Source organism: Durio zibethinus, chromosome 17, assembly GCF_047325235.1.
Source record: "Durio zibethinus cultivar Kanyao isolate XHJ-2024 chromosome 17, ASM4732523v1, whole genome shotgun sequence".
Taxonomy (NCBI): Eukaryota; Viridiplantae; Streptophyta; class Magnoliopsida; order Malvales; family Malvaceae; genus Durio; species Durio zibethinus.
The window spans coordinates 7,362,336-7,389,439 of NC_143178.1; the positions used below are offsets into that span (position 1 = coordinate 7,362,336).

The window sequence follows — 27,104 nt, forward strand, 5'->3', positions numbered from 1 at the left end:
CAATGAAAAATTTAAAACCCTTTATGCCCACTTCTTACCAAGCAAATAATAACAGAGAATATGTGCTTCAGGCATGACACACTCGTGATGCTGAGCGGAGGTAGCGGCGTTACACCTTTCATCTCAATTATCAGAGAGCTCCTATTTAAGGCCAATAACAGAAGTGACAGGATTCCACAGATCCTCCTCATATGCGCATTCAAGAAATCTATTGATCTCACCATGTTAGAATTGCTACTTCCAGTATCAGGCACCACAGTAGATAATTCCTGCTTGCAGTTACAGATTGAAGCCTATATAACAAGAGAAGAGCCAGCTACAGAACCACAAAGCCCCTACAAACTGTTTGATTCAAAGCCCAACGCATTAGCTGTACCAGTTTATTCAATTTTAGGCCCAAATAGTTGGCTCTGGCTTGGAGTGATAATTTCAACTTCTTTCGTCATCTTTCTTCTTCTCATCGGCATTCTAACACGTTTCTATATATACCCAATTGACCATAATTCTAATATGATATACGCAAGCTCTGCAAGAGCTGCTCTGAACATGCTGTTCATATGCATCGCCATAGCGATCACAGCAACTGCTGCTTTTCTCTGGAACAAGAAACAATATAGCGAGGGGATGAGACGTATTCAAAACATGGATACTCCGCCAATGACAGCCCCGGCATGGTTTGACAATGCTGACAGAGAACTAGTCCGCACCAGTCTTTACTCCAAGCTACCAAGGTCCATTATGGTGAAAGACCAGACTTGAAAAGTAAGTTATTCTTCGTTGGGATTCTGTCTATAATCCGACAAGGAAAATTGTTGGTGGGAGAAAGGCCATGGAATTCGTTGAATTATTTTGACCAATAATGTATGAATACGTGTTATGACATCGTATACATGTAACAAATTCTAAATTACTTGACACTTGATTTTTTTTTTTTTTGGGGGGGGGGGGGGGTGTGGGGGAGGGGAGTGTTTCTGGCAGAGATATTGTTTGAACGCAATGGAACCAGCGTTGGTGTTATTGTAAGGACCGAGGGAAATGCGGCATGAAGTGGCAGCAATTCGCTCTTCTGGTTTGGCAGATAATCTGAATTTTGAGTCGATTGGCTTCACCTGGTAAGCAAAAGAAGAATCGTCATACGCTTCTTTTGTATCGTGCATAATATTATCTGTAACATTAGGAGGATTTGGTGCAATGTGAATATGTAATACGAGTTGGATTTTACCATTTCTCGTGTGAGCCCTTCCACCCGACAGCACTACAGTTTCTTATTGCCAGTTTTAAAAGCCTTTAATAAATAAATAAATAAAATAATAAAGAACCCTTAATTGATATGGATGGAACAAAACGTAATCGAGAATTTCATTAACACCCATCGACCTTTGCCGTACTCGCCATCTTTCCCCTTAACTTTTATCTTCGTGATAGGCCATACCCACCATGCTTCTTAGCCCCTAAAGAGCTCCTCAACTACCACATCAGAAGTTATATCAACAGGTTCTCATCCATTCAGGCACAACAACGACCTTGAAGAGTGATTCCATCTTTTCTTTCAGGGTTTTGCCAGCTATTCGTAGAAGCTATAGCCGGGTCTGGTCAAGTATTGGTCTTAAGGAGAGGTTGGTAGGTAAAAGACAAGTGATAATTTCTTTGTGGTATATTTCATTTTCTTTTAAATACCAACTTGTTAAGATCAACAATTACTCTTTCAATTAGCATTTACCATGCAGCGTAAATGAGATCCAATACGATTATTTCTCTTTTATAACCATGACAAAGAAAAGATGAAATGACAATAATACTGAGGAAAGACCAAATTAAATTGAAGCATTGCAACATAAAAAAAAAAAAGCCCTTAATTTCGACTTAACCATTATACCTTAATTGCCTCGTATATAGAGGTATCGACAACCTTCTAGGCAAGAAGATATAACCTTTGAAAGGAGTAAACGAGGGAACGGTAGACAAGGAGGGAGGCAAAAGATCAACCCCAAGAGAACAAATTTTCTTCGCTAAGGGATGCTACCAACCAAAAAAAATCAGGCACAATTTAGATGCATATCCTGCCCAATAAATGCAAATGATTTAAAAAAAAAAAAAAGATGAAAAAAAAAGATATCCCACCACCCAGCATATACAGCTGGATTACGTAAAAGGGAAAAACATGTACCTCTTCCAAGTTACACATCTCTCTTTCCAACCAAATCCTCTTCATGGTTGCATCTTAAAATGATCTATCTTTCACTAGATGTCCTAGGGGCATCATCAGGCCTCCTAGATGAGACCCCAATTGCATTAGTCAAGGTTAAAGAGTTCTTAGCCACATATGAATCTTCTACATTAGACCGAAACCGAGGGACTGCACCATCCGTATCATACCGCCTCACTCGATAAATCATCTCATGTCTGCGGCCATGTTTATCATCATCACTGCCTTCATATTTACACCCTTTACCACCAGCAGCCATATCAGGAAATCTTCTGCCTCGAATCATGGGTCTGAAGTTATCATCTGAATTCAATCTCCGAATGGGGCGCACTTGATCAAACCTTTGGCCTTGCCGTAACATTCTCACAGGTGATTTCCGGCCCCTAAAATTGTCTAAACCAGGATTCCGATCCTCAAACATCCTGAAATTTCGGAGGGGTGAAATGCGACTTCGAGGTGGGGTTATGAACTCTTCATACTCTGCAGCAAAACGCTTTGTAAATGGCAACCTCACCCTATCTATTCTAGCATCAGACCTAAAATCTGGTGACCTGCTGCTACGTCTCGTACCCTCATTTCTATCCATCTGCAATAACCAGCCACTGGGCGAGCGACTCCTTGATCTTGACCGAGTTCTCTTGTAAGGTACAGTATAATGAGGTCTTCCACCCTGGGGGGAAATGCTTCTTTCTCTCCTGCCTAAACGACGTGGCATACGGCTCAAATATTCTGTGCTGTCATCAGGAATATGCCTGATATATTCATCCCTGATGCCCCTACTAACCCCATGTGGATATCTTCTAAACCTAGTCCGATCGGGACTAATATCTCTTACGGTAGGCATTCTTGGATGCATACCATAAGAATCATCTCTTTCAACTGGTGATCTCCTTCTAAGGAGAGGCCTGTATACACCATTGGAGGAATCCATATACTGCCTAGAAATGCGGTTGTCAGGTCTTGCAACACCAGCAGCTTCTGAAGGCGCTTGGCCTGTGCCCATAGGATATCCACGGCTCTCAACAACACTTTTTGGTCTGGGGCGCCCAAAATTGCAAGGGCCGTGATAAATGGGTGCATGATGCCGCTTAGAATTCCAATAATTAGCTGAAGGATTGAAAAGGTGCCCACCTCCTGGGTTTCTGCCATGCATATGTGAAGTAGATCTATCCCTCCCCATGAATTTGTCAGCGCTAGCCTCCCTTTCAGCTCGAGTATATGAACCATCAAAATTGTCAGACCTGTAATATTTGAATAATCAGCTATCAATCAAAGCTAGAAATGTACATAAAAGAGAAGAGGCAATGGGTCCAAAAAAATTCACCTGCTTGAGGATAATGATCCTTCAACACGTGAAAGCAATTCCCTTTTTGATACCTTGGATAAATCTACTCTAAGATCATAATCTCTAACTTTAGACCCGTCTAAGCAATCAATTTTCTTTGTTTTGCCATCAGGCACTTCCACAGTTCTCATCTTCAAGCTCACTGAACTTTCCCTCAAAGCCTCTCCAGTTTCACGACATTCAAAGTTCCCAGTAACATCCGAACTTGATCCTCTTTCTACCTTCAATTTCTGCTCACCACTCTCAGCCTCCAACCCAAATGACCTTTCTTCCTCAAATTCAGTGTCATAGTCCACCTGTTCAGCTTCCTCCCAACATTGAACATCAGATTCCCTCAATTCCCCATCCTCAAATTGTGAATCATAACCAGTCTGAAGTTCTGAGTGGTTTCTCACGCCAACTGTCAATTCCTTATCTTGACAAACAGCTGAGTCATGGCTTTCTTTAGGAGTATCATTTGGGTTGGCCTTATCCAAGTAGCTTGTAGGACTTGTAGGACCATTAGCATAGATTCTACATGCCTCATGAGTAGAAAACTCACCAGCTCCTAAAGTAGCATTGGAATTTCTGGAAGAATTTTGCAACAGTTCCACAGACTCTGTATGAGCAACAGAATCAACTTGAGCAGTATAGGCTGAAGAAGCTCCAGCAGTTTGTTCCATAGCCTCAATAACACAATCATCTGACATGGACATATCTTCAGACTTTGGTGAAAAATGGCAAATGTCCATCTCCTCTGCCACATTTGCATGCTCAACTTCCAGGGATTCTAGAGGTCGAGGATTGTCCAGGCCGTAAGCAAAAACCTTAACATCATGCAGGCCAGAATCTCCATCATGATCCTTATCATTGTCAGCACTTGTGTTCTGAATGTCATTAGCAATCATCTCTAAAACTGGTAGACGGGGAGAAGCAACATCAGACTCTTCTACCTGAACAACTTCTATACAAACAGTTTTGCCCACCTCTGCCTCAGAAATACACCCTACTGAGTTCAGCTCAACTTTATCAGTTGATAGTGATTTTTCTTGGTTTTCCTCAGACACCCATTTGCTCTTATCTGATTCAGGAAAAGGAGAATGACTAAGACATTGATCCATGCTCACTGCCTCAATGGAAGCATTTGTGTCAACAGAAGTGAGCATCAAGGAATTTTCAGCTTCAAACATTGGCACTGTAACATGTTCAGTTTTGTTCTCACCATAGCCAGAGCATCCTTCTGATTCCTGTTTCTCTCTCCTCAAGTCATCAGTCCCAACAGGCATGGTTCTCAAGTCTGAAGTCATACTGTTACCCCCATCAACAACAGATGAAACCACTTTCTTTGTAGCATCATTTTGTATATCTTGAGGTTCCTTAGTCTGCAGCTCTTCACTTCTCACAGAAATATTATCAAAAGCATCCTTTTGAGAATCAACATCCCCACCATCACAAGGCCAAGCATCCATTGAAAGATTTAAATCCCAGAGTAGCCTATCATCTGGCAAGCCAATGGACTTTTCTGCTGTTGTATTATCCTTATCACAAGGAGATTCATGCAAACCAACAAAGGAATTGCCCTGGAAAGATAAACCCTCAGTTTTACTTTCATTTACTGAATCTTTTGGAGAGCAACAAGCAGTCTCCAATGATGCAATAGTTTCTTCCAAACACATTGCAGAAGCAGAAGACTCAATTCTCTCCTGTGTTGATTCTTCTACTAATGGATTTACCTCATTTTCAGCAACATCATTATTGATGCAGTCACTGCAAGCAGCAGCTGCAAGTATTTCAATCCCTGAGAAATCCTCAACACCATTTATTACCTCTGAAATGTTCCCATCATCAATAGTAGAAACAGTTGACTTGGCAAAACAATCAGATTTTATGAGCCATTGCCTCTGAGCTGAATTTGAACCAGAATTTTGACCGGAAGCAGGTTGAAAATCTACATACCGTCCAGAGGCTTCAAGGTGCTGATAAGAGGCCAATGGGGTTAGAGGTGGAGACTGAAACATAGATCTCCTTTTCTTTATTGGAATATTCTCTACTTTTTCACTAAAGCGCCGTCCTAGAACATCCACACCAAGCTGCTAATAGGAAAACAGAGAATTAGTTGAAACAGGTGAGAACAAATGAGGATAGTTTTATAAGTACAAAAGAATGTGATTTAACCTTCTCTGACTCTGAAACTGTAACTTCCTCCACTGTTCCCGCATTTTCATCAGCTAGCCCCATTCCCATTGTCAAGCTTTTAGCACCTGGTTTCCTTGTACGCCTCGTTCCACTCCTATTCCCCTTTGACACTGTCTTCCAAGTCAAGTCAGGGTTTATAAAACTTGTGAGTTCCAGACCTACTGTGCTCATCATGCCTGCAGATACAGACCCTATCCCATCAACTAATGGTCTACCACAACAAGTCTTGCAGGATGCCGTGGTTTCTTGCTTACTTCTTGACACCAGAGTAGAAGAGAAACTCCTGGTGCAAGAACAAATACAGCTCTGCAAATGATTAAACCAAAGCTCCAATCAAATATGCATCCATGCTAAAAATGAAATGAGATACAGGTGCTGACACATAAGAAGAAATTGCATCAGAAAAAATTTCACTACTGGTACACAAATAAAATAAATGCCAATTGATGCAGACTATTTTTATGAAGTTTTGTTGTTTTTAAGTCCTTCAAACCCAAAAATTCTACTTTTTGTGGAATAAAGTACAAGGTCTAGAAACTTACAGCTAATTGAGTTCCTCCAATCTTGTCAGATATTAACAGATCAGATAGCTATATAGAGATCACTATAAAACTCAAGTCTTCGAACACGTTAAGTGTCTATCCTTCCTGGAAAATAACAACATCAAAGAAAAAGATCAGCAATATATATATATATATATATATTTATATATATGCAAATAAATAATGAACAAAGGGACAAATAAACAACCTTAAAACACCCAATCCACTTATAAAATAGATTTTTATAATCTGTATATTGAGCCTCAGAGTAGATAATAGGACTACCAGCAGATGCCTCCAAAGGTCATTTACCTTGAGGCAGATCATGCCGACAATTTTTGATGTCCTCGAAAACTTCCCTCAATTGAGAATGTAACATTGGATAAAATTTGTTCCAAATGCTTGGAATCATGGTTCTTTGCAAACAACAAAATATATACAGTAAAAGTTTCATCATCAAAACAAGTACAGGAACAGTTTAGACAAACTGTGTTCTTTCCTATGCATAATTTCCACATAATACTTCTGGTAATAATAGAAGTATATTTGTTTCAGTCTATGCCAAAAAAAAGAGATATGGCAGCCTGGCTACTTCAAGTCAAACCATGACTCACAGCCTGACCACAGGCCAAAAACATCAGATCTCCTAGTCTCCTTCGAAGGACAAACATTATTCTTCCCTCCAATAGTCCTACACCACTTTTCTGCAGATACGGAGTAGTGAGTTTCACAAACAAGCAAACAAGGCTCCTTAAATCAGAAAAAAATAGCCCAAAATCCATAGATCCAAATCATATAAACATGAAATACCAAATTCACCATCAGAAGATAAACACATCAGCAACGCATAGGAAAGCAATCAGTTTATCTAATAAAATATAAACACCCTAAAGTTTCTATCTAACAGTCTATCGCCGCAGCAGGACAGCTCCGAGAATAGTGTCTAAGTCTTGAATGGCGAAGCAGCTAGGTTGATTTCGATAGAGTCAAACTAAGTAGAAATATAGCCTAATTCTTGAAGCCTAAAATTGGCCCAGAGTAATGGCTACACGTAATTTATGCAATAAAAACTCCTTTGACAAAAGCTCCAGCACTATCCATACCGAAAGCCTCGTGGAAAACAATCCCCAGAAGAAAATTTTAATCAATTCAATGCCGCCTACGTCTAAGGTTGATCTAGGAGAATCCGAACAAAAAATCCCCTTCTCTTCAAAAAGTTTCTTCAATAAATTCTTCATAAAAAAAAAAAAACCCTAAATCTGTTCATCATCTGATTAAGATTCTTTGAGATCTGACCAAGGCCGAATCAATTAGGGACTCCACTGCTTTAATTTTGGAAGGAGGGAAACAACCACAACAAAAGCGTAGAAATTCAAAATCTAGGGTTTTTTAATACCTGTTTCCTTTTTTAAAAAATCATATCAATAAATAACAATCGCCTCCGCCAAATTTGATGATTTGTCGAAACCCTTTGCAAGATTTCAATCGCAAATTGATCGCATCAAAACAAATCCCCACAAAACTCCTCTGTGGACTCCGATTTCTCCTCTCTTTTCGTTGTTGATATTTCAGTTATAGAAGATCAAGAACGCAGCCTTATCAAATAAATAATGACCGTCCGATTGTCGGACCATCTAAAAGCCGATCTGGACCTTCGCTCTTCCGCTTATTTCAAGCTTCTTCTTCTGGTGGGAGGCGTCTAGCTTCTTCGCTGTTTGGATCAACACTGAATTGCCCTATCACCAAGTATTTAAGATGAACTTTGTGACGATTTTATCCATGTCTTTTTACCTGTTCTGTCGAAAATACCCTGATTGGAGTCCCACAATTTGAGTCCTTGCCAGGAAAAGAATTCGTACTAAATTTAAAAAAAAAAAAAAGGAAAAATAAATAAATAAAATTCTGGAACTCTCGATTTGGGTGCTTGCTCAGGAAAGGAAAGAGGCCAATAGCAAAAGTCAATAGTCAAATAGCGACCAATCAAGGCCGCATTTTATTATTATTGACTAAGGTTTTTCTTTTTCTTTTTGATAAATGACTCTGTGGGAATATTATTATAATATTGATAATGGGCACGGTAATTTCCAAAACTTTTCTTTTTTCTTCCTCTTGGAACCCTCGACTCTTTCTATATTACAGGGTACCCCTCATATTTATGGTTTAATCACCTTTACCTTTTAAAAATAAAAATTCCTACCAACCAAAACATTTTTTTTTCCAATTACACCTGTTTGTTTGTAAAGGTGAACTAATTAGAACATTGAGAACTACAAATTCAAATGATCTTTCTTTTTTAGCAAAAGATTTAAATGTTATTACAGTTATTTTTATGAAATGATATTTATTATTTTTAAATTTTAAATTTTTTTATTTTTAAATTGTCGTTTTTATAAAAAAAAAAAACTGTTTTCTTTCAAATAGTATAATTTTTTAGAAAAAAAATTAAATATCCTCTTTTTTGGGTTAAAATTGGGCAGCTAATGAAATGTTTTTGCAATCCTTTTATAGTTCTAATCAACCTTTAAATTTTGTTAGAAATTAATGCAAAGATTTCTTAGCATAGAGGAGTACATTAGGATGAAAAAAATAATTCAAAAAGAGCGGCACTCGTGTTCCATAATAATCAAACTTAAATTCCAGATGCGAACATTACTTCTTCTTTCTTTCATGAATTCCAAATTTTTTAATTGAATTTATACGGAATTTAATGCAAACATCCTCATATTCTGGTAAATAATATAATTAATTAATTAATTAAATTTGGATTGCCTTTTTTTTTTGGGGGGGAGGGGTTTTGGGTTGTTTTTTTCCCTGCGCATGACTTTTATTCCACGGAAGGAACCCCACCCTGTCTCAAGTAAAGAAGCCCCGTTGGCCACCCTTAAGTCAGAAGATTACGCCTTTGCCTCCCATCTTAGCCTTCCACGTAAGCAGCAAATGGCCAATGCAATGGCGATTTGGACGGCCACGATGCAACGGAGAGTGCGTTGCTTTGTAATAATTACAGACAACTTTGAAGCACCAACGGCCCGGCGAAAGAGTAAAAGCCCGTTATACGTGTTGAGAGGTCCTTAACTGCAACATTTGCTTCAAGTTGCTCCCCATTTTACTCTTTGGAGTTCCGACCCTCAAATTTTCACAAATTTCCATTTCTATGCTACACCTTTTCTCTAACTCTTTTCTTTTAAATCAATCAGCCAATGATTTTGTACACTACTCAAACAAAATTAAGCTTCTCTCTCAAGACTATACACCAATACCAATACCAATATCACTATCAATACCAAAGCTGTGAGGCAATAGGTCTCCTAAGCCCTTTGTGCTAATGTTCAAAACCAAATCATCTTAATCCTATGTGTCTCAATTCCAACACCCGGGTGGCCAAAAAAACATATAAAAGACGATCAACAAAAACAAAAGCCGAAAGTCAAACATGTGCAGGTGGCCTAGGAAAAGCCTCCATCTATCTTTGCCACTTACCATACACAAGTTATGCCAAGCTTAGGCATTTTCACGAAGAACCTCCATTTATAAAAACACAGCACTAGATAAAATAATACAAATCAATGTCACCTCTATCTAAAAGAATATCGCTATATCAGACCATAACTACAAATTGTTGTCCTAGATCCCTCAAAGTGGGGCTATAACATGAACACGCTACAAAGCTTCAAAAATGCTTAAACAATTGCCTTATAAAAAAAGCATAAACAATTATTTGTTCTGTTTCAGTAAATGTAATCAAAGATTCATGTTTATATACAAGATTTAGGACATCTAACTGCAATAGTCTGTAAACTTGATAATCAAGTGTACCAAAAACTTAATAAGATTTTGCAAAAATGGCAACCTCCTTTGCAGGGCTGCCTGTCATCAAGCATGTTTTGATCCCCTGGGGCTGTTCAAAGGGGAAACAGCGAATTGTTGCCCCTGTTTCTTCTTTTACTCTTAATTCATCTGCATCACTGCAAAAATTATAGGAACAGGGAACATATGGTTGGACTTACAAATGAGAGCATGTCTCAGTAATATACTATCAAATGAATAGTAGTCAAATAATTCTGACATAGCTATTATCTAAGAAAGAGTAGTCTACCTAGCTGACCAAGGACCCCTAGCCCATTTGCCCAAGAATATAGCTTCCCTGAGTTCTTCATAGGAGCTCACATCCACAATATTACTGCAAAAAGAGTCAAGGAAGCATTAGAAAGAAGAGCAATGAACCCAAGAGAGTGCAGAAAAACAGATAAATTCTATTCATTTCCAAGAACTCCACGGAGCTTTCTAGAATCTAGATAATTAAAGCTTACAAGAGAGACAGATACAATAATCCATCCTTGTAGTAACCATGAAACCATACTATCTATTACTGATTAGATGAAAATCTAACAAGACATCAACTTCAAAATAGTACTTGGAGCCACTGCCAAAAGTTCAAAATCCCCATACTTATGCTGAATTTTTTATCATTTATGGCATCGTCAATAATAGAAATTTAAAGGTAAAGACAGTGGCAGCACTTTAAAGAAATTTTGCTGGCTTAATTAATTAAGTAGAAAAAAAAATGTACTAAAATATACCTTTTTATCAAGACATAAATTCTACTAATTTACTTCTTCAGGAATCTAGATTGTTGTGATTATTTAATGAAAGATTGTTAAACCAGATCTTATATAGGTTGTTATCCCTAATCCTTCAGGGGTGACCATTGATCTGAAGATGGCTACTAATTTAGCTCTCCAAAACAAGAAGCTAGTCATAAAGTATAAGATCTATTATTTATAAATAAAAGAACGCGCTCACCAATTCAGTAGCGTTAGCACGTGTGCTTTAGCTTCGCATAGTTATCATATCATTATGCAATGGTTCATAATAAGCTTGATTCCAATCTACAAAATAGCTACTATGTGCTTATGATGAGAAACAGAGCTCAAAAAATTTGTAATTGGTCAAACTCTTCTTCACTTGAAACTGGTAATAACTGCTTGAGAAAGAAGACACACCTGTCCTGAAAAGATATTGCCCTCTGAAGAAGAGATGATTGGATCTCATCCAACCTGTCTTTGACATAAGCTTCTAATATTGAAGGTTCCATAGATATTCCAAAAACTTTCCCTTGCTTCCCAGGAACATCTCTTCTAGATATGACCACAGTCCCACTTGAAACATCACGGGGACCAATTTCAATCCTCAGAGGTACTCCCTACAAAATAATTATCTAAAGCTAGAGGCAGCTGAAAGTTATATATATTTTTGCAAAGCAGTATTCTCCACAAGGTAGAAAAAAAGAGAGAGAGAAACACTTGTGTTCTAGACAAAATAAGATCAAACTATGTCAGCATAATGAAATAGTATAAGCAGGCCACACAACACAAGGGACATATCAGGGTTGCATGTATGCAGATATTCTGGATTTTGGCAAGGTTTTATAAACTTTCTAGGGGTTTCCCCTATCATGGCTTTTCAATTTGAGAAAGAACCCAAAGTTGAGGAATAAGCTTTCATACTTCAGAATAACCAATAAAAGTGTTACACCATTTAGACGTAAAGATACCTTCATCTCCCAGAAATTGAACTTCCATCCTGGTGTTCTCTGATCTGCACCATCAAGTTTAACTTTAAGTCCAGCAGTTTTTAGAATTTCTGCAACTTTTGATGCAGCATCTAGAACTCCTGTTTTCTCATCAACCTTCTTCCAAATTGGTACAATTACCACCTGATAGTGTATGATGGACAACATAAAAAGACAACCATCATAAAAATATAAAAATATCGTACAACAGACTTAAGTTTTTAATATGCAGGATCACTTGAAAGATAAACAACTGAATCAAGAAAATAAGTAATATTCTAATGACTAAAACTGTTGTAGAAACAGTCAATGGTCCGAGTTATCACACACACTGTAACAATTAAACAGATGTAAATGAAGATCATTTAAATCAGCCACAACTCTAAGTAGCGTACAAGTTATTAGTACACAAGATAAGGAGAACAGATCACTAGCACCTCTATACTTATGAGTATCTTTGCGCTTATGTAAGATCAGGCATTCTGATAAGCATCAGACTCAGAAATGCCCCTATTGAGAAATCATTCTAAGTTATACAGGTAAGCCCACATAGTGAGACTAGAGAAGGCAGTCTAACCCAAATCCGGCGGGTTCCGACCCGACCTGAACTTTTAGGGTTGTTTTTCTTTTTTTAAATTAGGTATCGGTTCGAGTCGGGTCGGGCAATATAAGGAAAAATTCAGGATCGGGTTTTAGGCAAACCTGACCCTACCCAACCCAATATATATAAATTATTTTTTTATTATTTATTTAATTTTATATTTATTTATATATTTTTTATATATATTTAATTTTATATTTATATTAAAAAATAATATTTTATTAATTTCGGATCGGGTACGGTTTTGTACAATGTCGGGTCGGTTTTGGCTATAAAAAAAAAATCATCGGGTTGGGTTAGCTCCGTTCGGGGCAAGCAAAAACCCGCCCTACCCCAACCCATTGCCATCACTAAGTGAGACTGCTGTGTCTTCACATGAAATGATTGAGCTATTAAAATACTGGATGGTGGGATTGGACTACAACTATCTACATATTTTTCTTCATTTAGTTTCCCCTTTCCTTTCTTTTTTGAGCATTATTATTGGTAAAAAAAGCATCTCTATGGGGACACCTCAATGGTTGGAATTTGTTACTTTGAACTAGGACATCTCAAGTTCGACCCTTAGGAGACTATGTGTTTATAGGACAGGGGAAAGCTACTCCATTTTTTCACCCTAAAAGGCCAATGAGCGCCCATATGCAGGTATAAACCCACAAAATTTGTTGTCAAAATAGTTATAACAGCATCACCATTACTTTCTATATTAGCAAAAACAGGAAAATGCCCTCTTTCTAACTTTAAAGCACAAAAGCCTCCTAATTCTCTTGATATTTATTTAACTTCAGAGCATTATTGCGTATAATGAATTGCATGAAGATAAATAAACCACTTCTAGTTTCCACAAAGCAGTTTGCAAAAGGAGTTCCCTGTATAAATCATTCTACTTGAGCTATGCCACCTGACAGGGTGGACCACACCAAAAGGGTTCCAAACTGTATTTTTCCATAACTTCTTCAAAAAGAAAAACATGCTTTTGCTCCAGCAAACAGAAAATGCCAAGTTAACGATCAATATGATCAAATAGCAGTCTCAGTCACCAAATAATTTTATGTAAGCATCATATTTACCATTACCTTCAATCAGAAAAAGACCAATCAACTGATGCCAACAGTTCAGGCCATCTACTACAATTCATCACCAAAAAAATTCTTATATACCTGTATTGGTGCAATTCTTGGAGGAAGTATAAGGCCAGTATCATCTCCATGGGTCATGATAATACCACCAACAAACCTTGTGCTGATAGCCCAAGATGTTTGCCACACATGTTGCCTTTGTCCATTTTCATCAGTGAACTGTACAAGCACAAGTTTCAGTCAGAAGCCTTTATTGCTTATGGAGTTTACCAATCCAAAAGCAAACAATGATATGCAACAAAGAAAATCTGTGATTCGTATTAGCATTTGAAAGAACTATCCAAAACAAATATTAAAGAAAAAATTTTAAGTGCAAAAGGCTGCAAGCCTGATTGTGGGAGGACAACCATAAATGGAAAAAATGGACAACTGAACCAGAACACAGAATGTCATCCAGCCTATAGTTTTAAGAAGTGTAATAATTTATAAAAATAATCATTCACCTTTCCTCACTTTTGGATTGACTTTCTGAAAATGCTAGGACAAAGAGCAGAGAGAAGAAAACACTCAAGATACTAGAATCATGAAAAAAGGGGGAAAAAAAGGGAAACTAAAGCTACCTATGTCTGAGGACAACAGACAACCAACAAAAGATGCCTATATAATCATCGAAAATGTCTTTCCAGAAAACGAAATGAACCCCTTCAAACTTCAATCTAATGAACCAATATATCCATATGCATTTGCTTGATTAAAGGGTCTTTAAGTGAAAAAGAAAATCCATGACAGTGCCCACATTCAATAATGACTCAATATTTAAAGAGTTAACCACAAAAATATAGCGGTTTCACATTTCAGCTATGCGAAAGTAAATATTAGAAGTGCACTGTTTGTCAGCAAATTCCTCAACATTATACTCAATTGGTTGGCAAATTATTTGCTCCCTGCAAGAGCATCCATGTTAGGATTAGAAAAGAGATAAAAAGGAGCACCTAGCGTATCAATCACCTGTGTCCCAAAAGCACGGGAGAAGTTTTGCCCAAGATTGTGGCTGGTTCCAGCTTGCAAGGCCTTACGATCACCCATCATAGCCTCTATTGTGTAGGTTCTATCAGCACCAGCAAATGTTTCCACTTTAGATTTTCGACCTGCAATTACAGGTATTGCAGCTTGCTCATAAGCAAACTTTGTATAGACACCAATCATCTGTAGCGCCTGCAGGTCAGTAGCATCCAATCCTTTAAATAAAAACATTACCATCTAAAATCATCATGACTATGCCATAGTTAAAGTGAAATAAACCTCTTTTTCTGCCTCTTCTGGTGAGGCATGAGCAGTGTGACCTTCCTGCCAAAGAAATTCAAGAGTCCTCACAAATGGTTTTGTGCGCATCTCCCATCTCGTGACATTTGCCCACTGAACCAAATAAATCATAACAAAACAAGGGAAAAACAGTGAGCGGCAACCCAAAATATGCATAACCAGGCCATAAATGCTAGGCTTATACCTGATTAATCATAAGAGGAAGATCACGATAACTGTGAATCCACTGGGTAAACATATGATTTACAATGGTTTCACTGGTAGGTCGAACCTGTCACAGCCTCAGGAAGTACAACAGTCAAAGACAAAACTCAGGCCACGCCATCATGGTTACTCTTGAACCAGCATTTCCGTTAAAAATTGATTAGTTTGTAATATATTGATAAGACTAAGTAATCTTATAAACAAATAGAGTTAAGCAAAGAAATATTATATGTGTACCACAAGTTTCTCTTCGAGTTCCTTTCCTCCTCCGATCGTAACAAGTGCTAATTCTGGACTAAATCCTTCAACATGGCTAGCTTCTTTCTCTATAAATGAGTATGGAATTAACTGCAATCATAAAGTAAATTTCATAAACCATTAACATAAAGTAAGCAAAGCAAATAAACAAAAGGATAGCTAAAAAATTATCAAAAAGAGAAACCCACACCTGTGGAAAGTACATGTTGCTGTGCCCAGTCTCCTTGAATTTAACATTCAAATACTCCTGCAAGTTTTCAAAATCAACCAAAAATTTAAGAAAAGAGAGAGAGAGAGAGAGAGAGAGAGAGAGCCATGGAAGTGTAACAATAAGTAGTTGAAATTAGGAAAAATGAAGCGACCTGAATTGCCTCCCAAATAGCATAACCGTAGGGGCGAATAACCATGGTACCACGAACAGGACCATAATCAGCTAGCTCAGCATTAGCAATAACATCAAGGTACCAAGCATTGAAGTCCGGAGACCGAGGCGTGATGACTCGTTCAGCGTTCGCTCGGTCTTGGACTCGGCTGCTCTTCTTGTTGTCCACTCGGTCCTCGGTTTCCGGAGGACTCGGAGCCGCACTCTGGGAGGAGAACCCAGTGGCTAGAGGCGGACCGAGATGGAGGCGCCGTCGCAGAGACAACGTGGATCGACGGGTGAGAGAGGGAGAGAAGAGGGAGGTAAGCGTTGGTAGTCGTAGAGACGACACCATTTCTAGGAGTGGTTCGTTTGGGCTTTGATTTAGTTTTCACGAGTCTTTGGAGCTTGCTTCAGGCAGGGTGGGAGAGATTAGATTTCTGCAGTGGGGAATGTTTGCTGGCGTGCATTGAGGAATATGGTCGCGTGAGCTTGATTACCGTCCGATTAAACCATGTCTAATCAGATCGTTCGCAGTTGGGCTGAAAGGACCCGTTGTTGCTCCTGAAAGGGCTAAATCCTATACAGCGAGTAGCCACATATATAATACTTGTATTTGGAAAATATCTTAGCCCAAAGACAGATTCAAGGTTCATAAAATGGCTGATGGGTTGTCAAGCCCTTTGTCGAAAGAAAAAGGCTGATAAAAAGGCCCCAACAAACTAGTGGTATGTTGCCGCCCAAGAGACCCGTGATGACAGGGAGATGCTACCAGTTTCAATCTACAAAAGCTTTGCCATCTGATTTTCCATTTAGAATTTGAACTTCCCCGCATGCACAAGTTATGCAAAAAGTAGTTTTCATTCCAATTAAACCCGATCGCAAATCCGCAACACATCTTGCATCCAACTGTCATCCAGAGAAAGATCTCCACTACAATATAGACAAAATTTCAAGAAACTACTTAAACACGGTTACTGTTGCTATGCTGATATACTGATATACTACTCATGTAGCAGTAGCAATGATGTATATTTTCAAGGGAAATTAATGCTTTGGCAGTTGTGGTGTTTCTATCAACCTATAGCTGACGCAGTCATGTTCAGACCAGATATGATTAGGTGGTTCTGGAGTTCTGGTGGCAGATGGAGAGACAAGTTTGCTAGACAAGTTGTGCTTGACAGGAGAATGATCTTCAATCAGCAGCGCAGCCATCTCCACTGGTTGTGAGTTTTTCGGGGGACTCTTGGGCTGTAACAGAAAGGAAACAAGAATGAGAAAACCAAAATGGAAATAAATTCTGCAGCGAAATGGAAAGGGCTGAACAAACCTTTGTCTTGATTGACATTGGAGGTGTCCTTGAAAGTGCTGATTGTCTCGAGAAATCTAAACAAAAGAACATTGCATTCCAGATTATGTGTCTATTTAGGAATCTATCTAATCAAGCCACAAAGGTAATTGTTTTCTTTACCCTTGTCCAGCCCAACCATCTGTAGAAACTCATTCATATGCATCAATGGTTTCTGAGCTTTGATGCATTCCCGATGGTTGTAAAGAAAACATTCCTCTTCTATCACAATGCTTTGCTTTGCATTTGGATTCTTCTCTGCAGTCTCTCGCACGCAAGACTTGATCGACTTCAAAATATAATGAGGTTTCCTGGCACCAATCCACACTCTCTCTGAGGCATTAGAGACACTCTTCTTTTTGTTTGCATCAAATGGGATCTTAGAGGTAGCAGTGGCTTCTTTGTCAGCAATGGAGAAAAAGTTAGTATTCTGCTTTTTTGATGCCTGCTTTGGAAGAGGGTTCACCGAATTGAACAAATCACCAAGTGGTTTCCTTCCTGCAGTTCCTGCTTCTTTCTTTGGTGCCTTAGAAACGTTCTTCTGGCCCCCAACAGAAACTCCTCGAGAAGAAAACCATCGACTCAAACCATATATGACAAAAATATATATATCGAACATTGATGGCTAAATAGAAAACATAAGGGAGAAATACCATTATAGTGAACATTCAAATTCTGGTCTTGAATCAAAAGACCAGCACGCTATGCCATGTCTCTCTTTTTGGGCAGAATCCAAATTTAGAACTTCTACATTGTACCAGTTAGAAACTGATATGGATGAAATCCAAAGTAGGACTTAATTATAGGTACAATTGGAATCATAACATTAATTACCAAAATATTCTTATTTCCAAGAAGAATCATTCAAGTTCAAGGCAATTTCAACCTAAAGAATACTTGACTGGATTATCAAGAAAATGCCTAGAGCCAATACACAAAGTAAAGAAACAACATGCAAAACGTCAATAAATTTCTTGACAATCCCATTGTTTTTCCATCAATAACGAATCTTGAGATAGAATGCAAAGTCTTTCTCATGAAAATAATTATCAGAAAAAGAGAAGCTGTTAAGGGTTTGAGCAAGAAACTTATATGTATATGGGTCACAGGACGAACTTCAATCAGTCTTTCTTGCTTCTTTCAACCAAATTTTCTTGAAATTTGCAGTGAATGTAGAGCTCTTTTCCCTTTCACCATCAACAACCGGGCTTCGTTTTCTACCAATGGTTTCTCGTTAGGACAAATATTTTTTTAATGAAAAATGGATTTATGATTATGATATGATAATCCCAAACTCAGTCGCTTTCATTTATAGAGAAAGGGCCGATTCTGAATTCTTTTTTTTTTGCCCTTTTTGCCTATTAATTTAATGCTATAACAGGTTTTGGTTGGTCTTGAATGACAGACTATCATGCAGGAAATTGACAAAACTTTTGCTTTTGGGGTGGCATGTCAAATGTTAAGATGATTAACATTCATCTGTTAATAAAATATTAAAATTTTAATTTTAATAATTAATTTTTAATTTTTAATAATTTTAAATAAAAATATTAAAAATTAAAAGAATTTAGTTACTGGATAATATTTGCTGCATGGTGTACGATATTATACATATTAAACAAAAAAAAGCTAGTAAAATAAATTAAATTAAAATAAAACCCTTTTTTTTTTATTTTTTAAGGCCACTCTTCTCCAAGCAGAAACACTTCCCAACCACCCAAAACGTGAGTCATTGATATGTATGTGACACTGAAATATGCTATTTCCGCATTATTAGCAATTAAAAAGAAAAAGATGGAGATTAAGGGGAATAAAGAAACAAGTATATTAGACTAAAAATTCGGTTCACATAAATATTAATTAAATAATTTTTTTTAATAAAAAATCTAAAAAAAAGAAGTAAAGAATTTTTTTGGGAAAAAAAAATAGTAAAAAGTTTTGACTTTGGGTGCAAGAGAAGCCCTTTTTGTCATGCCATTAGTTTTTGCAAGCCAACTTTTAGGCGACATAGCTGGAATGATCATGATCATGATCATCCCTTCTATTCCAGTCAAATCCAACACTATGTGGTCATAATTCATTCGCCCTTTTTGACTGCCATTTATGTTTTTTTTTCTATTGCCGAACATTTTCCTATTTGTTTGATTACTTCATTTAAAATAGTGATTTTATGTTTTGGCCAAAGATTTATTTCATGTACCTGTTTGATTTTAATCCAACACCATGTGATCATAATTCATGCCCCTGTTTGATTACTGGAGTTGAAGCATTATGTCTTTCCTAATCAGATAGATCCCATAAATAAGGGGTAGCGGTCGAGAATAGATTAAGTATTTTAAATATATATATATATATAAATGAATAATAACAGTTTGATTAGAATAGTATTTGATTAGTTTGATTCTAATAGTATTTGATTTGATTTTTTTAAAATATTATATAATATTATAAAATTTTAAAATTTGATTTAAATTTAAATTTAAATTTTATTTTATTCGAATCAAATTTTATCGATTTAGTTTAATTCAATTTATATATTTTTAATTTTTTTAGTTTTTATATATTATTTTAATAAAAAATCTTAATATGTTTAAGTAAATTTTGATATAAAATTATTATTTTATTTTATAAAAATTTAAAATATATATAATTCGATTTAGTTCAATTTTGTACCTCTTGATTTAAAATTCGATCTGAACTTAATATATACATTTAATAATCGAATTTGATTCGAATCAAATAAAAAAAAATCAATCCAAATCAAATCAAACACTATAATTTTAGATCAATTTTCGATTTTTTTTTAGTTTTATATATATATATATATATATATGTAAACTTCTTCGTCTTCTCCCCCTTTATAATTATTCATTCATTTACGTGCGAAGCTCCACCTTTGTTATTTCATTTGTTGGGGTCTATTGCCCAAGTACCAATATATGAAACATTCTTATGGTATGATATTGGTACTTGCATAATTACTTCCAAATCTCCATCATTATGGTGTGATTCTCGATCATATTTTGCCAGGTAATTTGTTTTAATCTTATAAACATTCTTATCTAAGCTTTTTAAGTTAGAATCTTAAAGTTTAATTATTGAAATATTTAAAAAAATTAGTGTTGACATCTATTATTTACCTTTTTAACTTAATTTGAGGATATTGTAATTGCCTAATGGAGAGACGGACTAACCACAACCAGCTATTGATGAAGCAAACAATGAAGAAATCATAACCCAAAAAAATACTCAAAGAACATCATCAATCTTATTGGACCCGGACCCCTCTAAAAAAATGAAAACAATTCCCTTCCTCCATTTTTTTTATTTGTCCAATGACAAGAGCCGGGAAACTTTTATAATTTCAATCCAAGGAAAATCCTTCTTCATCAAATTGGAGATAAGAATATCATAAATAGCTTTAAATACAAAAATCACTCTTATTCTTATGCAAAATGGTATAAGCGGAATCATCTGCTGAGAAATTTATTACTCTTTTTACTATTGCTTCTTTCCATCATTCGTTTCTATAATTACAGTAGATCAAGGTATTAAATTTCTGAAAATATGAATGCAAAATATATTTGTGAAATAAGGAAAAGCCCTTGAATTGTTGGTAATGTGATGTGAAGGCAAACTACACGCATGTCAAACGACGAGTCAGCATTATACCAAACACTTCATTCGCACACGCAGAAAAAAGATAAAGACATTAAAATAAAATGCAGGCGCAGAATTTTCCTCGAATCCGAACACTCCTTTTTATTATTTGGATTTGGTAGGATGTTTTTTCGTTTCTCATATTTTGTCTTCTAAGGAAAACGTTAAAAATATAATAACAATTAATAATAATATTAGAGAGAAGTGAAGTTAACGCCAAGCAGATGCGACGGTGAGAGTTCGGCCCATCCAACCAAAGCTAACCCCTCCATTTTCTTCTTTAACGGTGAACCCCGGGTTGAGTCTAGCACGCATAGACTCTGCAACGCTTTGGCTCAGTGGCTTTAACTCGAACCCTGCCATGCTCATCCGGACCCGCCACTTCCCAAAAACCTCGCATCTCTCAACGCGGTCCCTCCCCTCACACGCGACTGAGTTGGCAATTTTGCGAAACAGCCCTTCCTCAAGCTTCAATCGCTCCGAGTTGTCCCTAAACACGATCGACTCAATCGAATCAAACAACGCTCCATAATATGCGCAGGCTTCTCCCACACGCGACGCGAACGGCGCCGTATTGGTGTTCAGTTCTTGTTCCACTAATGTTACCACGCTCGGCGCCAACCCTTTCACGCGACGGAGAAGTTCATCTCTCGGATTCTCCACGAACACACTCTCGTCAGGCATTCGATAAAGCTTGAACGCAAAATTAACAGCCAATGGCTCGTCTGGTCCGCAACAGAGCGACTCGCGACTCAGATCGCTGAGTTTAAGGCTCGCTACCACATTAAATTTCAAACAAACTCCGCATCCTTCTGCGATTTGACTCAACTTATCGCCAACCATCTTCAACCTCTCATCCCCACCATTATCAGCAATAGCTGTGATCTTTACCATTGCAGGCTTCCCACTTCCACGCTCCGAGAGCACGTGGAGAAGATCTATATACTGCCGTCCTTGCCCAATATCAAAATCAATAACATGTAGCTTATTACAGCTTGGTTGGTCCAAAGTGGCATCGAGGATAGCCAGATTAGCAGTCGAGAACCCGAGATTAAAACAAGGAGACAGATCAGAAAGCAACTGGGTCGCTGCAGCGTGTTCCTTGCTGAACAACTCAGCCACCGGTGGCGGGTTTTCCACTGAGTTAACCCGTGATTTAAGAGACAACAACATGCACTCCATCAACCTCTGCTCTGAATTACCATTAGCGTTAGCAACTTGAGCTAATCGGGTCAGGATCTCGTTAACCACGTCACTTTTGCCCTCGGATATAGCTGATGCGACCTCCATTATTGTCTGCTTTGAACAAATCGAAGCTGGAGAAGGCACTGATGACGTGGACGATGACGATGAAGTGGTTGAAGAAGTAGGCGATGGGGCAATCGGGTGGTTAGGGCTGCTGGAACCGATCAAGTTTTGTATAGTTTCAGACCACTCGCTGCTGGTATCAGTAATCACCGAAAACGCGTCTCCTTCGTCGTCGTCTAACAGCTGTTTCTCCAGCTCTTGAAGCTGATTCATCATCTTTTCCTCCCGATCTTGTGGCTGGACGACCCGTGCTTGAACCGGGTTCATGTACGGAGCGCCTGATAAAGCAGGGTTGACGGCCTGGATTGTGGCCCCGGAGGTGATACCAAGAGGAAGTTGCTGCGGCCTGAGTTGTTGTAAAAGTGGCACTCCGTATCGCTGCAACATGCAAGAAGAAGGAGACGAGAAATTATTCGTAACATCTGGCGACAAGTTGGACGAGAAATCGATGGAAGATAACGGAGAAATCGGAGAAGTATGCTGGTAAGTTCTAGGCTTAACCGAGCGGAGATAAAGACTATTGAGGCGTGGATGATTGTTCTGGTGTTGTTGCGTTTGGAAGTCGGCTAGCGTTCGCTTCCCCATGAGGCTGGGTGCAGCTCCGTTCACGATCTGAGACGACGGGTCCATTAAGATGCCAGGGCTTTGTGTCCGGTACGTCGCAGTCGGTTGGTTATTGCTCATGGTGCCATTGTTAGCCGCGGATCTGCCTGCTAATCCACCGTAAAAATCTGGGCCACGCCCAGAGAACCTCGATGCCATTTCCCCCCTCTCCTTTCTCTCTTGAGAGGACGGATTTAGAGAAGAAGAATTACAAGAATAAGCTTTTCAAGAAACGCATGGCAAAAGATAAGAGGGAGACCATACGGAGCAGAAATGATTGGAGAGTGTCTAATGGACAGAGAGAACGTTAAAAAAAATAAATTCCAAAATCCAACTAGCTCCTACTCACATGGTTTCGGTGGTTTTGGGTTTCTATATAAATTAATGAAAAATTTTGAAATTTGTTTTGACGAAACGCAAGCATCAGATCACTGCCGTTAATTTCTTCTTGATTTGGCGGTTCTGGATATTTATTTATTTGATTAAGGCCAACTCTTCTTCGTTACACGGATATAACTTCTCTGCCAGCAGGTTGAAACAGCACCACGTGTCATTCCGAGCTTTGACCTCACGCAGCAATGGGAAATGAGAATGCAAGAAAAAATAAGGGGGAAAGTAGTTGCACGCGATGGACAGGACCGTCGGACTTGAAATCCAATTGTGTGAAATTCTAATGATCTTTGTTGGGTATTTGATCACCTGACTGGACAGTTACCAACTGTTTACACAAGAAAACAGGAATGCAATCCAGAACAGCAACGAAAGCGATCCCTAAGCAATGAGGTTGAGCTTTGAAGGAACTCGCCGTAACTGCGCCGTCACTTAGAAACTTCTCATTTCTTGTTCGCTGATTCGAAATTCCAGTACCTCGGTTTGTTCTACGTTCTAACAAGCAAGTCCCGCCCCGGTTGTTTCTGGTAGGTTTTACCGACACGTGCTCGACCCCCACCTTACGTCTCTGAGGAGAGAATTTCAAATCCATAGAAATTGCCTATGATGGCCAAGCCCCAACCTTAAAATATTTCATTCCGACACACAAAAAAATATAAAATATTAAAATCTAAAAAAGAATTTATTAAAGTTTCAGCTAAGAAACAGCGATTCAACTCAGTTTTTTTTCTGGAAATTAAAGAAAACCCGCTAAACTGCTTTAGTGTAACGGAAATGGACCATTTTTTATTAAAATGACCAATTTGCCACTAAAAACAAGTAATTTAGAATAATTACTTGGTCAATTACCTAAAAATGATTGTTCAAACATTGTCAAAAAACTATAATCTACAGGTTTTATAGAGTATTTCAGTTATAATTATTACTATAATTAATTAATTATAAATTAAAATTACAAAAAATTTATCAAAATTTTATGTGAAATTCATATTTATAAGTGATAAACTTTTATTTAATTTTTTTATTTTAATTAAATAATTGTATGATTATAATAAAAAATTTATAAACAATAAACTCCAAGTTTATACTTAATTAAGAAGAAATAATTTGAGACCCACGATTTCTTTTTAATTTCAATGGGTAGAAGTCAAGTGCTTTTAATTTAAATCACTGGAAAAAGATGCAAATGGGGCAACCTTTGATAAATTACAAGCTCCAATCAGGATTTGGATTGCATCTAATTCTATTTCAACAAAAGTTATCGAAAAACTAAAAGTTTCTTCATAAGGTATTCTTTCATTGGTTAATCTCACCAAAGGAATTTTCTTTTTTTTTTATTTTACATTTTATGAGTCATGTTGATGAAATAAATAAATACTATTGAGATAAAAATTGTTGAATTATGCCTGTTACTAAATGTAGTCCATTTTAAGATTCAAAGGACCATCTTCACAATTTTTTCATTTGAAAAAAAAAAAAAAGGGGTCTTAAGGTGACTTTTACTTAAAAAACCTACAGCCTGTACTCTCTATGTTGGCAAACATGCTACTCAAACGTGTAACGTGGAACTTGTTTTGGACACTTGTACTTCTGCATATTCAAGTAAGGCAGAACTTATTAATTTGCCATATAATGTTTATGTACTTTTGCAATCCAAACAAGTAGCAACTGTATTGGAGATCCATTCTATGGAGTAGCAAATTTGTACAAATCCATCAATTAGAACCTCATATACATACATATATATATTATTTGATTACGATTTGTATAATGTATGAAATAATTTTATTTATTTAATATAAATATATACATATTAATTAATTTTTTATCGAAATTATATTTAAAATTTTAAAATTTATAACATATATAAATTCATATTATTGACTTATTATTTAAAAATAAACTTTCTAAAAAATAGCAAGAAGAAAATGATATATTTTCCCTTTAAATCATTTTTGTCTATAGTAATATTTATATACTTGCAAAATTATATCAAATAAAAATAATTATGCCTTTCTTAAAAAAAATAAACACACATATATTATTGAAAGATGAATTAAATAATTAAAAAAGTATTAACATACTTTTACTTTTATAATCTTTGTTGTACAAAATATGAAAAATATTAAAAAATATCTGAAAAAAATAAATTAAGAAAAAATATTACTTTTGATAAGAACGAAATTGCAATAATAATAAAATATAACTTGGAAAAAAAGTTATAAACAAAAAAAATTGTAATAACAATAGAATATACCTTGAAAAAAAGTTGTAAACTTAAAAAAAATAAAAAATTAATATAGCACATTACATTTATAGTTTTTAAGTTTACAAAAGAATTTTTTATTGTCAATTAGAATTAAATAATTAATTTTTAAATTAATTTTTTTAAATTTAAAATTGATATAATAAGTAATAAAGATTAAATCAAATTTTTTACATATATTTGAAATATAAATTTGATAATTAGAACGGAGATGTATATAACTCTTTTGATGATTTTAATATTTAAAGATTTAATATGAAAATTTGTTTAAATTTTTAATATCCTACGTAAAGTTGTTTGAATTTACAATGTTTTATATAAATTTTTTAAAAGATAATTTTCTTTGTTGATTCAAATCAAAATTAAAAAAAGATTACTGAAAATTTAGATAAACTTAATTTTTATAATTTTTAAATGTATTTGAAAGATGTTGATAATTATATAATTTCTTAAATAAGATTATTTAGTATATAACTATAATTAGTTATTAAGAAGATGAAATTGATATTTCAGATTTTTAATTTAAAAAAATATCTCTCTAAATTGATTTTATTTTCAATTATAATTTAGATAATTTTAATATTTGAATAAATTTAAAATTATTTATTTTGTAATTAAAATAAATTATCTTACTTTTTTTAAAAATTATCTTGTGTCATAAAAAAAATTATCTATATAGTCGTCTACGTAGTAAACTTTAAAAAATGTCCACGTATACTGTAATAATAATAATATATATATGATTTTTTTATTAATTAGCTTTTATTTATAAAATTTTTTTTTATTTAATTATATGATTGAATAACATTGCATATAAATTGAGAAAAAAAAAAAAACTCAAGAAGTTAGAATTCAAGAGGGTTAAATAATGGAATAAAAGTAATAAGATTTGTGAAATGAAAGAAGATTATTTCAAATTACAAAAAAAAAAAAAATCAAACTATCAAACTTAAGTTGAATGATTTGTAAATAAAAAAAAAAAAAAAGATTTATTGGATCTTTTCATTTTTCTTTTTTAACTATGAAAATGTCCCAACTTGTCCCATTTAACCATCTATACTGAGAGCCAACAAACCATTTAGCGGTTGTTAGATATTGACTTGTTCATTAAATGATTTCTTGTTTGGTAAACAAGATAATGGGAACAAGGGACCACAGTTATACAAACGATTAGCTGCTTCCCACCCTCTCCCACCCCTTCTGACTATTCAAGAGCCAACTTGGATTTCACAATTCCTTCTCGACTCCTACTTATTCCCCCTCCCATCTTAATAATACTAATTAAACTCCAAGTCGCAACTTTAACATTAAACAAATCATTACTTTGGTCACGATTGAAACATTTTAGTTCTAATTTAACTAATATATACATTTTTTGAATTTAAGATTATCATATTATATTTTTTTATAAAAAAAATTATAATTTGAATATAAATTAAAAGATTTTTGTATTACAAATTAAACATTAAATTTATTAAATTTTATTTTTTAAATAACTATATAAACCAATTAAAATATCTATTATAAATAATATGCTAGGTTAATGTAAAAAAAAATATTTTTAGAACATTGGTTAAGAAAACCCCAAATTTATCATTAAAAAAAGTGTTAGCTAATTTTATTGTTTGCAAGTGACGGTCGTTCCAAGATGTGAGGCCCCAGTCAATTGATTGAAGCATTAATCAACTAGTGGTACTATCTTCTCACCCGAGACTTTCAACTCTTCAAAACCACCAATAAAACAAGGCATTATTTAGAAGTTAAAATTAACTCCAATAGAATTCAGAATTTAAGTCAATACACCTATAATTCTTTTTTTTTTTTTTTAATTTTAGATTATGACCTTTTTATTAGAAAAATTAA

General features: G+C 35.8%; 4 protein-coding genes and 1 pseudogene across 19 annotated transcripts; 1 reads left to right on the forward strand and 4 right to left on the reverse strand.

Annotated features, from left to right (window-relative positions):
• Positions 1-60: 60 nt before the first annotated feature.
• On the forward strand, positions 61-1,105 carry LOC111280953 (ferric reduction oxidase 5 pseudogene; annotated as a pseudogene). Its single transcript, XR_016328930.1, has 2 exons — positions 61-762; positions 967-1,105. The product of XR_016328930.1 is annotated as a ferric reduction oxidase 5 pseudogene (transcript).
• On the reverse strand, positions 950-7,990 carry LOC111280924 (uncharacterized). 14 transcript variants are annotated; one of them, XR_016329160.1, is made up of 7 exons: positions 7,665-7,990; positions 6,269-6,373; positions 5,706-6,032; positions 3,531-5,620; positions 2,168-3,447; positions 1,877-2,060; positions 950-1,109 (listed from the first exon to the last, which is right to left on the reverse strand). XR_016329160.1 is itself a non-coding variant. In XM_089746378.1 (6 exons), the coding sequence occupies exons 4-6, from the start codon at positions 5,898-5,900 to the stop codon at positions 2,232-2,234; spliced, it is 3,501 nt and encodes a 1,166-aa protein (XP_089602504.1). In that variant the 5' UTR covers positions 5,901-6,032; positions 6,269-6,373; positions 6,581-6,972; positions 7,665-7,990; the 3' UTR covers positions 1,734-2,231. The 14 variants fall into 14 exon arrangements, 6 of the variants coding, with proteins under 6 accessions (XP_089602504.1, XP_022724222.2, XP_022724205.2 ...); XR_016329154.1 differs by adding an exon at positions 1,223-1,589 and having other exon boundaries at positions 1,877-3,447; XR_016329159.1 differs by having other exon boundaries at positions 6,477-7,990.
• Positions 7,991-9,937: 1,947 nt separating this feature from the next.
• LOC111280977 (proline--tRNA ligase, chloroplastic/mitochondrial-like) lies at positions 9,938-16,236 on the reverse strand. Of its 2 annotated transcripts, XR_016329163.1 has the most exons (12): positions 15,668-16,151; positions 15,496-15,552; positions 15,285-15,395; positions 15,028-15,114; positions 14,823-14,936; positions 14,529-14,735; positions 13,602-13,739; positions 11,823-11,984; positions 11,272-11,471; positions 11,072-11,157; positions 10,365-10,448; positions 9,938-10,233 (listed from the first exon to the last, which is right to left on the reverse strand). XR_016329163.1 is itself a non-coding variant. In XM_022868537.2 (11 exons), exons 1-11 carry the CDS (start codon positions 16,019-16,021, stop codon positions 10,092-10,094), a joined length of 1,656 nt encoding a protein of 551 aa, XP_022724272.1. In that variant the 5' UTR covers positions 16,022-16,236; the 3' UTR covers positions 9,938-10,091. The 2 variants fall into 2 exon arrangements, 1 of the variants encoding a protein (XP_022724272.1); XM_022868537.2 differs by lacking the exon at positions 11,072-11,157 and having other exon boundaries at positions 15,668-16,236.
• Positions 16,237-16,363: 127 nt separating this feature from the next.
• Positions 16,364-18,256, reverse strand: LOC149513997 (uncharacterized). Its single transcript, XM_089746383.1, has 3 exons — positions 17,138-18,256; positions 16,997-17,052; positions 16,364-16,917 (listed from the first exon to the last, which is right to left on the reverse strand). Exons 1-3 carry the CDS (start codon positions 17,631-17,633, stop codon positions 16,714-16,716), a joined length of 756 nt encoding a protein of 251 aa, XP_089602509.1. The 5' UTR covers positions 17,634-18,256; the 3' UTR covers positions 16,364-16,713.
• Positions 18,257-20,750: 2,494 nt separating this feature from the next.
• On the reverse strand, positions 20,751-23,069 carry LOC111280992 (scarecrow-like protein 8). Its single transcript, XM_022868558.2, has 2 exons — positions 22,484-23,069; positions 20,751-22,360 (listed from the first exon to the last, which is right to left on the reverse strand). The coding sequence occupies exons 1-2, from the start codon at positions 22,742-22,744 to the stop codon at positions 20,885-20,887; spliced, it is 1,737 nt and encodes a 578-aa protein (XP_022724293.2). The 5' UTR covers positions 22,745-23,069; the 3' UTR covers positions 20,751-20,884.
• Positions 23,070-27,104: the final 4,035 nt, after the last annotated feature.

Bases quoted from the DNA above. Each gene is read 5' to 3' on its own strand.
- LOC111280924 (XM_022868470.2), bottom strand. From the start codon at position 5,900: ATGATGAGCACAGTAGGTCTGGAACTCACAAGTTTTATAAACCCTGAC. The intron at 5,621-5,705 runs GTTAAATCACAT...TCCTATTAGCAG, and splicing joins CAGTTTCAGAGTCAGAGAAG to CTTGGTGTGGATGTTCTAGG. The intron at 3,448-3,530 runs GTGAATTTTTTT...CAAATATTACAG, and splicing joins GGATCATTATCCTCAAGCAG to GTCTGACAATTTTGATGGTT.
- LOC111280977 (XM_022868537.2), bottom strand. From the start codon at position 16,021: ATGGTGTCGTCTCTACGACTACCAACGCTTACCTCCCTCTTCTCTCCC. The intron at 15,553-15,667 runs GTCGCTTCATTT...GAAAACTTGCAG, and splicing joins CTATTTGGGAGGCAATTCAG to GAGTATTTGAATGTTAAATT. The intron at 11,472-11,822 runs GTATCTTTACGT...ATTATTTTGTAG, and splicing joins TCAATTTCTGGGAGATGAAG to GGAGTACCTCTGAGGATTGA.
- LOC149513997 (XM_089746383.1), bottom strand. From the start codon at position 17,633: ATGTTCGATATATATATTTTTGTCATATATGGTTTGAGTCGATGGTTT. The intron at 17,053-17,137 runs GTAAAGAAAACA...TCTTTTGTTTAG, and splicing joins GATGGTTGGGCTGGACAAGG to ATTTCTCGAGACAATCAGCA. The intron at 16,918-16,996 runs GTTTGTTCAGCC...TTTCTGTTACAG, and splicing joins CAATGTCAATCAAGACAAAG to CCCAAGAGTCCCCCGAAAAA.
- LOC111280992 (XM_022868558.2), bottom strand. From the start codon at position 22,744: ATGGCATCGAGGTTCTCTGGGCGTGGCCCAGATTTTTACGGTGGATTA. The intron at 22,361-22,483 runs GTTAAGCCTAGA...TGCATGTTGCAG, and splicing joins ATAGTCTTTATCTCCGCTCG to CGATACGGAGTGCCACTTTT.